The 12,381-nt window shown below is 37.9% G+C and overlaps 1 protein-coding gene across 2 annotated transcripts in view; it reads right to left on the bottom strand.

Moving 5' to 3' along the window:
* The window catches only part of CERT1 (ceramide transporter 1), a 72,807-nt gene that overhangs the window by 7,276 nt on the left and 53,150 nt on the right, over positions 1–12,381 (bottom strand). The window contains exons 8-12 of one of the 2 annotated variants that reach the window (XM_057363815.1): positions 9,273–9,365; positions 6,518–6,604; positions 5,456–5,548; positions 4,802–4,879; positions 407–502 (exon numbers count right to left, since the gene is read on the bottom strand). In XM_057363815.1, coding sequence (XP_057219798.1) covers positions 407–502; positions 4,802–4,879; positions 5,456–5,548; positions 6,518–6,604; positions 9,273–9,365 — 447 coding nt within the window. The remainder of the gene's footprint in view (positions 1–406; positions 503–4,801; positions 4,880–5,455; positions 5,549–6,517; positions 6,605–9,272; positions 9,366–12,381) is intronic. The other variant, XM_057363816.1, reaches the window with a different exon arrangement.

Raw genomic sequence — 12,381 nt, forward strand, 5'->3', positions numbered from 1 at the left:
GTAGAGCAGCCAACACAGTAGCTTGCTACTCTTGTTATTTTTGTAGATAAAATTTACACCTTACTTTGATACTAAGCTTTAAGTAGGAGGGAATGAGAAAAGAATCCGCAAAGATGAACCTAGTTGCAAGAGTTACACAGGATTTTGTAMGATTAAATATATCAGAAGCCACAGCTCTCACGGACCCCAGTCCCAACCTAAACAATGCTACTCTCAGAGAGGTATTTCAACAGCTTAACATGCTGATTGATTATACTGCCAGAAAATCATAGAATTATTTCGGTCAGAGAAGACCCTTAAGATCAAGAAATCCAGCAGTAAAGATAACACTGGCAAATGTACACTGAAAGTATCTGTCTTCACAGTGTGTAATCTTACACGAATTAAACAAACACAAAATTTGTACCTTCATTTCTCCTTCTTCTACCACTAGCTGCCAATTGGCATCTCCTCCTACATCTTGCAAGGAATATGTCATGTGGTTTTTTACCATCTCTTCCACCTGTATAAGAAAAAAAAMCAGGCATCTTAACTCATTTGTTCCACCTTTTTGGATAGATACTGTACAGCACTGGAAGTCACAAGTTAACATTCAATTCCTGTGCAGGAGTTGAATTTGAATGAGAGTTCTCTATCAGGTTAGGAACAAACAAATAATGCTGGTGTTCAGAAATAAAAGCCAAAATCTTGATTCAACTTCCAACTTCCTTCTTTGCGTGTACTTCCTATCTTGCCTTTAAACTGCCAAGTTTCACCGCTTCTACCTAAACCAATTATTTATTTCAGCAGATARGAACTGTAGGTATCTCTAAATGTAATTGAAACACACTGTAAKATATTCACCAAAGAGCATTTTAAAAAGCTGAACGAAGGCTGGGGTTAGGGATGAAGACTGACAAGTTCTAAGAAATCAATCATATGAAAAGTCATATTGGAAGAGAAGTGAATAAAACAGTCACAAGCAAAGCATGCCCACTCTGTTTCACTGGCATCTTTGCACAGTTGACAGCTAGGAAAAAAAGAACAGAAATGCCTACACTCAAAAGATTATGATGCTACAGAGATTTTGTAATTRTAAAATGCTCATTTAAAACCTACTAAGACAGCAGCTGTGCCTTTTTTAAAATGCAAAATATTTGCTGTATTTTTATCAAGCCATGTGAAGACCTCATTTTTTATTCCATATAACATGTATGAAAATGGGTACTGGGACAGGAAGTGGATTTTTGTTTTAAATCTAACATATTAATTTTGTTTCTTTCATTACTCACCCTTTTTCAAATGCCCTAAATAAAAGCAGAAGCAAAATCATAGGGTATCCATTGCTTACATTACAGGGTGTAATGCTTCAAGTGTTGGAAACTCTTTTAAAAACTTTTTTCTACCCAAAAGGTAGATGATTACTAAAACTTGTCACAGCAAGCAAGTTCACATGGTTTACATAATTTTCCTGAACTACTGGAAATACCTATTCTTTTCCAAAAGCAAAAGCACTACAAAAAAAATTAATTAATTTACCAACAAAAAGATTAGTTGTGCACCATCATAAAATCAATAGCCTGAACCCTAGAGTGCTTTTGCACAACTTACCAAAATATAAAGCCTAGTGTGCAATAAAATATATAAAACATACATCTGAGCAAGTAGAAAACAAAATTAATAACAATGAATCTTTTTTTTTAACTATACAGAGTTGAAAGAAGTTATTTACTTTAATATTTAAGGCAGYAATTTTGTTTGTACTAAGTACTTGATAGGCAATACACTTAAGATSAGGAAGAAAAAAGGTAATCAAATCAAATAAAACTCTCAAAGCGTAACATGAGAACAAAATCCCTTGGATGGAAATCATAGTTTATTTTAATTTAACTAAGTATAGACTTCTCTAGACAAGGAAAAGTTATCACTCCAGTTTTTGGGTGTTTTAATTTTGTGTTTCAGTGAACAAAAAGCACCTCCAACATTTATGCTTCGACTGCTAGACAAGCCAACTTTTGCTGAATGTTAGTAGCAGGTTTCTTATAAAAGATTCTTCCTTTTTTTTTCCCAGTGAAACAACAACACTACAATAAAGAACAGGTAATAATGTGGGCTATTTAAATATTCAATTTATTAGGTCTAGGTCACACTTCTTGCAGAAAGGAACTCTTGCCATGCTCCCAACACCTGACATACTTTCACGCCTTTATGTATTTTCTACCACACATCTTAATTTCTTAAGGARAAAGCCATGCTTTACACATTTACTTTTGACTTGTGCTACTTCTTGCTTTATGTGCTAAATGCAAAGGGATGAACGAAATATCAAGGAAAGAAGAGAAGGAGGCATCTACAGGAATGCAGTCTGAACAGATTCTTACTTCTGCTTCACCAGGAAATGCAGTATTTACACAACCTGCTTGTGTACACTGTCTGTCCAAACTGTATTTAGTCTATACACAGGTCACTGTTTATCTACCTGCATCTATTTCAGAGGCACAGTCAAGATCCACAGAGTGTCTCCTACCAGAGAGGYTCCCACTACCTCTGGGTTCCTAGCTGGCTACAGGAACGGGCTGCAAAAATGCAATGTGTACACTGTACAGCCTTGACCTGAACTCTGAGTGGCAAGTTCTTCCCTTTAAAGGGCCTCAGAACAGCTTAACCTATTATAAAGCTGACAGATCTTTAAAATAAAGGGGTTTGGACTCGCACTTAACTATTGGCAAATCAACTGACAAATCAATACTTTCCTAGAGGGACACTGACGAACAGCTCCGATTAGAATACATGTTTATACTTCTCAATCTTAAGAACAAGGCTGCAAGTTGCTACTTGACCCTTGACTGATACCAAAATTCCCTTCATTCACATGAAGTCTAGGAAAAAAAATCACATTTATTAGGAACAAAGATACTAGCTTGCCTTCCCAAAAGCCAAATTGTCAGCCTGGGAACAGATGSCAATTTTTTATACATTTTTAAATAATGCCCAGAGCAGGTACAATGAAAAGGTCTGCTGCTTTTCTTATCATGTCCTCTGTTGTCTTGTTCMGTAGAACTGAAACTCCAGAGCAGGTGGAGTGACATATATGTTGGTCTGGCAAAAATCTGGTTTAGGGAAAATACTCTGAGGATGGGGCTGTGTGTGGGGATAYTCATACTTTATGTAATGAAGCCTTTAACGTGAAACTGGATTAGGAGGCACTCCATAGTAACTTCCATGGAGTATAATCCATGCAGCAGCTGAAAAGAGCAACTTGGCTCCAGTCCATTTGATCCTGATATTAACCACAATTTCAATTATTATGATAAGGACTTGGTCAAGCTCAAGTTTGGTTTCAAGTGATTAGTTCTAGCAATATCAGACAAATATGAGCTTCCCTTATGCTAAACCCATAACCTAACAGAGTACTAGCTCTTATCTTGGCAATCAAACTTGCTTTCTGTTACTTGTTATTGTTCTCTTACTTTATTATTCCCTCACTTTATTTTCCTCTCCTCCCAAAGAAAAAACAATTTAGAAAACTAACTCAGCTACTGAAGTACTGGTAGATGAGCCTATCACTGTTGTGCAACAGAACTTGCTTACTTTTTCCCTTGCAATAAGTTCAAATTTCAGAAATAAACTGACTGCAAAAGGTGTTGGAATTTTAGTTTAACAGAAAAATCCTGAAGCATTGGTCTTGGTCATGAAGCTGGTAGTAGAGTCGGCAGGTAATAAAATTCCAGGTTCTGTTAAAAAAAACCAAACCAAACCAAACAAACAAAAAAAAGAATTCCAAACAAAAAAAACCAACCCCCTTGAAAAACAAAAAAAAACCTACAAAAAACCCCACAATACACAACAAAACCACCCCACCCAAAAAAAAAATCCATTCCTGTTTAAAAAAAAAAAAAAAAAGATTGTTTGCAGCTTCTGCTAATACTTTTAAAAAACCTCAAGAAAAGCTGATCCAAAAAAAAAAAAAAAAAAAGATTGTTTGCAGCTTCTGCTAATACTTTTAAAAAACCTCAAGAAAAGCTGATCCCAGAAGGAAGCTCTGTATTTACAATCACATACTGACCCCACCAGAGGAAAGTAATAACATGAACACCATATCTGAGCAAATCTTTTGGAGATTGCAAAGCAAGCATGTGAACACACTTACCTAATTCTACTCTAAACTATCATCTTCTGAGCAAGCATTTAGAGTAATTTTGTACATTACTGAAATATGACATTATGGCCACAATGACACATTCAGGATGTCAGATTTATTTGCTGAAGGACAGGAGAACATATATGAATTCTGAAGCAAAATTTTTCATACCCAAAATCTTGTTGGTCAACATGTTTAATGGCCTTCTTGTAATCAAACTTGTCAAAGGTAAAAAAATGTAATAGTGAACCATATAATTCAGAGTAATAATATCATTACAAAAAAATACTTTGCACAAAAATCAAACCTTTGAGTTAAAAGCAAGAAAACGTCTTCAATCTGAAGTAAAGACCTAGCCTCCAGCCTACATAAAACATGTTATTCTACATTCATTACAACTAGAAATAAAATATTTGCAAACTGTAGGCATTTATATTAAAATTATTGAAGTAAATAAAATAGTTTCAGGAGATTTGGGCCTCTGCACAAGTGGTACGCATGAAAGCTGGATGTAAAGAAAGACAACCATTTAGTACAAGAATAGAGAACTCCTTTGTTTGTCTCAATGTACTAGTTTAAAGCAAGCAGTGATTGATGTAACAAAAAAAAACCCAGGTTCTAGAGAAGAGGATGAAATACAGCAAAGATATGCAACCCCCACTTGACACATCAATACAGTACCTGGGCGCTGAATCTGTGAACATCATCAGAGGCACTGACTAGATCAATGGAAGACATGGAGGAAGAGCGACTATAGGGCTACCAGAGACAGACAAAGAAAAAACCAAGTAATCAGAACAAAGGCACAACAGAGCGTTCAGTACCAACTTGCAGGCACAAGATAATGAAGAAAAGGAAAACAAGCACCACAAGCAGCAAGCACAGTAGCAAATGCTGATTTCATGCACCTATTATACATTATGCTCCCAGTGTAGCCATGACAGGAGCATAGTGTTTCCAGTAACACTAAAAAAACAAGTCAACTGATTCTGATGCAACCAGATGAATTTTTGGTTTTCTTTAAGTAAAATCAATTCCATTAGTTTGGGTGAAGATATTTTGAAAAAAATGGGGCTAGCCAATTGATATTTTTCCTTTACTTTCTGTCTGACAAGCTTGATACAAGTAAAGAATATTCTAAATAGGTTCTCAAATCAGTATTTTTGAGCCAAGGCGAAAAGCAGTCCATCTTCAAATCCAGCTACTTTTTCAAAAATAAGCAGGCCACTGGAAGTTACTAGAAACACCTAAAAAATCACACCTACTCATAAAAAGTATTACACAGAAACGTTAAGGATCAGCCCATTATTCTGAGGAGTTCAGGATAAATCTTACCGTTTGCACAAATCGATGAGTCCCCACAGCAGAATATGCATCACCAGAAGGTAAGGATGTTGGCCAGTGCAATCTAACCTTTTCGCTTTGGGACTGCAACAACATAAGTTTAATTATTATTAGTCAGCTGCTACTGGGTGGACTGTGAAACAAAGTGAATCATGCATAATCTAAATAGTGACTACAACAACGAATGCTGTCCATGTCAGGCATGAAGCTGTCATCCCACTGGAATTCTCAGTGAGTGGGCCTGAAGATTGAATTCATCTAAACTTCAAGGTGTATTTCTAATTTAAGGAAAACACACAGCATTAAAGATCCATGTAATACTACCACAGTCACTAAAAACTTTTAYTCTTTGCTAAGAGATCCCAACACAGGGTAAACTCTTGATTACTACATGTCCACTAGAAAATCTTTTAATTTTCCTGTCATTGTTATTCACTAYATTCCCAAGTGTAAACCCTTTTAAGACAAAGGATGCACCACTTTGTTACTCCTTCTCATTTTATATACTGCTGTACTTTCTCATAATATGTAATYTCTAGAATACATCTTATCCTTTTATGATCTTTTTCACTGAAGTCTGCTCAAGAAACAAGTTAGAAAAATAGCCAGAGACTACTGAATTTTTAAATAAAAACAAACCAAACAGAATTGTGTCTTTCCTATTTCACATAGCACTAAAGTAAAAAGAAACTTCAGACCAATAATTAGATTTTGGAAGAGCGGTAGTGTTCAATATTTATATTTCAACAGGGCATCAGTCACATATAAAGATAATTTTCATACAGGAAACTTATTTAGGAATTAGAAATCAGAGACATTCAATAAACTTAGCACTTAGACTATTCYTTTCTAGACAAGTTGTGAAGTTTCTTCCTCAAAATTAGCATTTAGCAACAATATTTTATTATAAAAATATTAAGTGAAATTCCATGCTAAGTGTCACAATAAAGTAGCCAGAGCTTTAAGAAATGCACCTTATCTACATCACAAGTGTAAGTCACAGAAATCTCTCAGGAAGTGCACATGACTAAGACATTTTACAAGTATCAATACCTGYTCTTCCATTTTATCCTGTCTATCAAGAGCAGCTTCAACAGCATCAAAGAATTCTTCTTCATTTATCAGACTATTAGGACCCTCCTAGAGCATAAGAAAACAAACTTTGAAAATTCTGGAGACATGAAAGTTCCACTTCAATTTRATATTAGAATTATATATTTATATTGTATATGTAACTGATGGAAGTAAATTTCATCTATAGAGCTCAAATATTTTCACTGATAGATTACAAGTTCTCTGCTTGTTAAAGGAAGTGTCTCACTCTAACAACAATTTATTGATAGCAGCATAAAGAAGAAAAAACCCAGGAAACTGAGTAATAGTATCAGTATGCTTTGCCACCAAATTTAGGGTTTAATTAGTAAGTAACTTCTCTTGAAAATATTTATGGTGTCAGTAAAGAACATCTATTAACATAACTGTGTAGTTAGACCCTTTTAAAGTATTTCAGTGCCTGAAGGTGCTGATTTTCAGGAATCTGTCCAAAATACAACAGGAAAAGACAAAATTCTGGAGATCTCTACTGAAAACTCTTGGGAAGAACAGTTTAACACTAAACAGCAGGTAGAGTCAATGATTAAGAATTGTAGTCTACTAATTAAAATAGTAATTTCATTAAATTAGGTTTACTGTTTTTACTGTATTGTAAAACAACCTAGTTCTGCAAATTTAAAAAAAGCCCCAAATCTGTGTATCAGCAGTTACACCTGGAAGAAGSAGCAGGGTTTGTAACCAAGTAGACAAAGTCCAACTTCCTATTTATTTTATTTTTTCATAGTGCATGTCTCAGTTACAACAGTTAATCTAAGATGAAATATTTGAAGTATTTGTACCGTACTATTTCTCAGGCTGACTTACACATAGAAATGTGTTTGATTAACATTATGAAAGGGCTAAGGTCTTACAAATTATGCACACTTTATTATATGTGCATTAGCTTACATTATTGTGGATGCCTCAAATGTGGAAGTGTTCGAGGCCAGGCTGGATGGGGGATTGAGAAACATGTTCTAGTGAGAGGAGCCCCTGCCCATGGCAGGGAGATTGGAACTAGATAATCTCTAATGTCCCTTCCAACCTAAACCATTGTATGGTTACTCTTCAAAGGTGGTTTACACATCTTAGGATAGAACTAAACATGTCACTAAGGAGAATGGTAATGAAACATGCAATTTAACAGAAGAAAGGAACCTAAAATCCTAATTGGACAACATGATATTTCAAACAGCAGTGACAAATTAAAAATCAATCCAAGTTAAACTTCATATTCTAGGAATGCCTCTGCTGTCAGTTTTCATATTTTTGCTTTACTTTTCTCTACAGCTGAACCCATAAAAAGGGAAAATACAATAGAATTACATACAAGCAGTACCAAATGTAGGAGAAAGTAACAAAAAAATCAACAAATATCTGTAAGAAATAGACTTCTGACAAAAGCAAAACACTGAAAGTAAACATATACTTCCACTTTCAAGAAATTCTTCGTACAGTTTCAGTTTCCAAGGTGAAAAAAATTAAGTGTGGCATGAAAACACTTGTAGATCACACTCACATTGGCTTGCGAAACTTCACTTTCCCCCCTTGAGAAACAACCCTTGAAAGTGTATTGGGTTGGCATAGCAAGGTTTTGGTAGCTGGAGTGTGACACGGGTGGCTTTTGTGAGAAGCTGATAGGAGCTTCCCCCATGTCCAGCTGAGCCAGTACCAGATGGCTCTCAGGATGGACCTGCTGTTGCCACTGCTCAAGGTCATGCCCATCAGTGACTATGGCAGCACCTCTGGGATAACGTTTTTAATGAGGGGGAAACCAACCCCCAGCCAACTGCAGCTGGAGTAGAGCAGAGTAAAACCACGTGAGAGAMACAGCTCAGTAGGCACCAGGACAGCAAAGAAGGGAGAGGCAGGAGGTGCTCCTTATGCTGGAGCTGAGATTCCCCCGCAGCCCCTGGTGCAGACCATGGTGAAGCATTTGTGTCCCTGTAGCCCATRGAGGGTCCATGGTGGAGCAAAGATCCACCTGCAACCCATTGAGAAGCCCACACTGGAGGAGGTGGATGGCCAAAGGATGCTGTGATCCTGTGAGAAGCCCACATTAGACCAGGCTTGTGGCAGGACCTGCGGCCCCGTGGAGAGAAACTCGCACTGGAGCAGGTTTGTTTGACAGGACTGTGATCCCATGCTGGAACAGCCTGTTCCTGAAGGACTGCACTCCATGGGGAAGGACTCATGTGGAGCAGTTCATTAAGAACTGCAGCCCATGGGAAACTCTCAGGCTGGAGAAGTTCATGGAGAACTGTCTCCTGTGGGAGGAATCCCACACTGGAGCAGGGTAAGAGTGTAAGGAGTCCTCCTTCTGAGTTGGAAAGAGTGGCAGAGACAATGTGAGATGAACTGACCACAACCCCCATTCCTTTTCCCTCTGGACAGTTGAGGGGTAGAAGGCAGAAAATTTGGAAATAAAGTTAAATCCCAGAAGAAGGGAGAGGTAGGGGAAGGATTTTTTTAAAATTTAGTTAGTAATTAAGCTCTATTTCCCCAAGGTGAGTCTGTTTTACCTGTGTCAACAATTGGTGAGTGACCTATCCCTGTCCTTATCTAAGTCCAGAAGACTTTCATTATATTCTCTCTTCCCTGTCCACCTGAGGAGGGGAGTTATAGGGTGGCTGGGCTGGCACTTGGTATCCAGTCAGGGTCAACCCACCATTAAAAGTCCTAGTGTTTTGAAAAAATTCAAAAGCAGAATTCATACCTCATAGTCTGGCCCTCCAAAGTGGGACTTTTTCTTCAATTCTGTCACAGCATTTTTGTATGCTTCTTCAGCTCTTCTCCTTTTCTCTGACTCCTGTAAAATACATAAACATTTGACGCAGTGAGAATGGATTGTCAATGTGCCAAGGAATAGAACGATCAGGGCAGTTTTTTTCCCCAAGTGGCAACTGCAAAGTTGGAGTTTCTGAACTTACTTGCATGTATGCATTATATGTGCCTATGTACACACATACATGCATATATGATAGAGAGCTTGGGGAACTAGCTACCTTGAGGATAAGCCATGTGGAAGAAACCAGATCAGGAATCAAAAATTGGTTTCTAGTTTAAACACAGCTATTCATGGTTCACTGGTCATACTTTGTATCTGACACACTTTATTAAAAAGCTCCTTGACACAGATGCTTGGGCAGGGACCACAAAGAGTAAAAAGTAAAATTGTTAAAAAGCTAACTTGATGAATAGCAGTGATAGACTAACAAGCCATACACTGTAAGTTTGTATCTATAATTAGGGCCACCAGAATMATTTTGTGGACTGCAGAGAGGGCAACTTGACATCCTTCTCCCCTAACAGGTTGTGACTGTACTAGGAGCCAGTCCATGCAGACACCAGATGGTGACTATACTGCWGTATATTTTCAATAAAATAGTAGTAATGCCATAATCAGATTAAGTCTAATATTTTCTCAGAAAATTCAGCATACTGCCAGCTACTTTCCATGAAAAAGCTGTAAATACTTCTGAAATTCTTGCAAAATTCAGCTTTTATATGCAAGATGTTTTTCTGTCCCCTTTCAAAGTCACTTCAGGTGAAAGAGAGTTAAGTCTTTAAGGGGTAAAATGGACACCACACACTACTTGCCGATATGGGTATAATTATTCAATTATTCAGCAACCCAAACTGAAATTTGAAGATTAAGTGGAAAATCCTGAAGCAATACTGAAAGACTGGGAATTTGGTGGTAACATTCACTCTGGAACACATTTTCCAGTGGCAATAGTTTTGATGTAGAACAAGGTAGCAAAATTTTTCACAGGAAAAAAAAAAGGGCAGTACTCTAATGGAGACAATATTGTCTTTAACTGTGACTGTAGGTTCTTCTCTTCYGAAACTATCACGAAGAGGCAATATCTGCTAACAGATTTCACAAGATTTTGCATGTTTATCTTTTTTGAAAGGAACTGGAGGGCCCTGAAGATAAATAAAGCATAACTTGAATWTAAGTCACTGAGGAAAGCATAGAGGTTTTACCAGACTTGGAAGGAAAACCAAAACAAACTACCAGCAGAAACCCTACCCAAGACACAACTCTTCCTCCCACTCACCCTAAATCCCCTATATCTGTGCTTCAATCTGCAAATTAGTTACAAATCGTGTGTGTCAAACTACAGSTTTCCAATTATGCCACCTTCTCTTGGCAGTAACATTAAATAAGGCAGAAACAAGAACTGAAAAATGCTGCTGTGGTCAAGACAACATGAAAATCAGAAAATCATTATCATTAATCAGTAAGACTTTGTTGCAAGTRAAACAATGGATTAGATACTTAAGACAAAATCCTTTCCTTGTGTACCCATTTTAAGACAAAACTTGTTTTAAAATGCATTCAGTGTATTACCTACTGCACTGAAAAGAGTCAAGCTCAAGATCTTAAGAGCTAAGTGTAAAAAGTGAAAAAAAAGAGCTGTAACTACAAATACCTTTAGATAATACTACATGTTGCGTATCAGTTTTATTCTGGACATTTGACTATTTTGGTAATAAAAGAAAACTAACCACAGAATCTACCATCTCACAATATTAATTTCCTTTTCAGCGAAGWTTTAACACCTGTCCAAGAAAACCAAAAGTACAAAATCTACATTATTCTCATCCCATATCCATCAGAGGCAAAGCAATGTCCTTTGATCAGGCCCATAGATAGAAAAGCTACTCTTATAGAACAATGTTTAAGCACCAAAACAAAAAGATAAAATCAGACCAAAAGCAGCTCGGTAACTGTGGAATAGTGGTAGCAGAGGTCTGAAAATAGTCAGCTGATGTCCTTAAGGGTGTAGGTGTSAAAATGCTGCTCACAGGGACTGCAGAAGTGGCATTTGTGGGAGGAGACTGGAGCTACTCTGTGGCAAATGCAGTTGGCTCTTGCCAGCTCCAAAACAGACTCACTGCAACACACAGCTGAGCCCATCCACCACGTATGTGATACGTGTCTGAGAAAACAAACAAAAAAAAAGAAGCAAAAAACACTGTGGAGAGAATTGGAAGAAAAAGTGAGAAACTACAGAGGATATGCCAAGACTAAGCAAATGAGGAGCTGCAGGCTCCAGGATGTCCACACTGCAGGGGTATTGCCTGAAGGAACTATATCCCATGAAGGATCCACAGYGCAAGAGATTTCTCCTAGAGGGCTGTCACTGATGGAGAGCACCTGCACTAGAGCTGGGAAAAGGTATGAGGAGGAAGAAATGGCAGAGATAACATGTTTTGGATTAATCACAAACCCTTCATTCCTTACCCTGCACTGCCTGCTGCTAGCAGGCAGCAAGACTGTGAAACGTATCACCTCAAGTAAGAACACACAGCATGTACTGAACAATCAGGGCATCCAGCCTACCCAGCAGGGGTTAAAGAAAGGCAGGTCCTGCCTGAGCAACCTGATCTCTTTTTTTGACATGGTGACCTGCTTATGGATGGAAGAAAGGTTATAGATGCTGTCCCTTTAGACTTCACTAAAGTCTTTGACACTGTCTCCTAAAGCATTGTCCTGGAGAAGTTACGAGCCCTTGGTTTGGATGGGTATACTCTTCGCTGGTTCAGAAACATCTGTCTGGGTGGCTGGACCCTGAGGGGTGATGAGTGGAGTTACATACTACTGGTGGTTGGTTTTCAGTGCTTTTCCTAGGGTTCAGTACTGGGGCCAGTTCTAGTTCATATCTTTACGGATGATCTGAACAAGGGGATTGAGCGTACCTCCATCAGTTGGCAGAGAACACCAAAGTGGGTGGGAGTATTGATCTGCTGGAGGGCAGGAAGGATCTGCAGAAGGATCTGGACATGCTGATCAGGGGTTTAGGCTTAACAAGGAC

The sequence above is a fragment of the Malurus melanocephalus genome, unplaced genomic scaffold, assembly GCF_030028575.1.
Source record: "Malurus melanocephalus ecotype Western Australia unplaced genomic scaffold, MMel_1.1 scaffold_31, whole genome shotgun sequence".
In the NCBI taxonomy this organism is placed as follows: Eukaryota; Metazoa; Chordata; class Aves; order Passeriformes; family Maluridae; genus Malurus; species Malurus melanocephalus.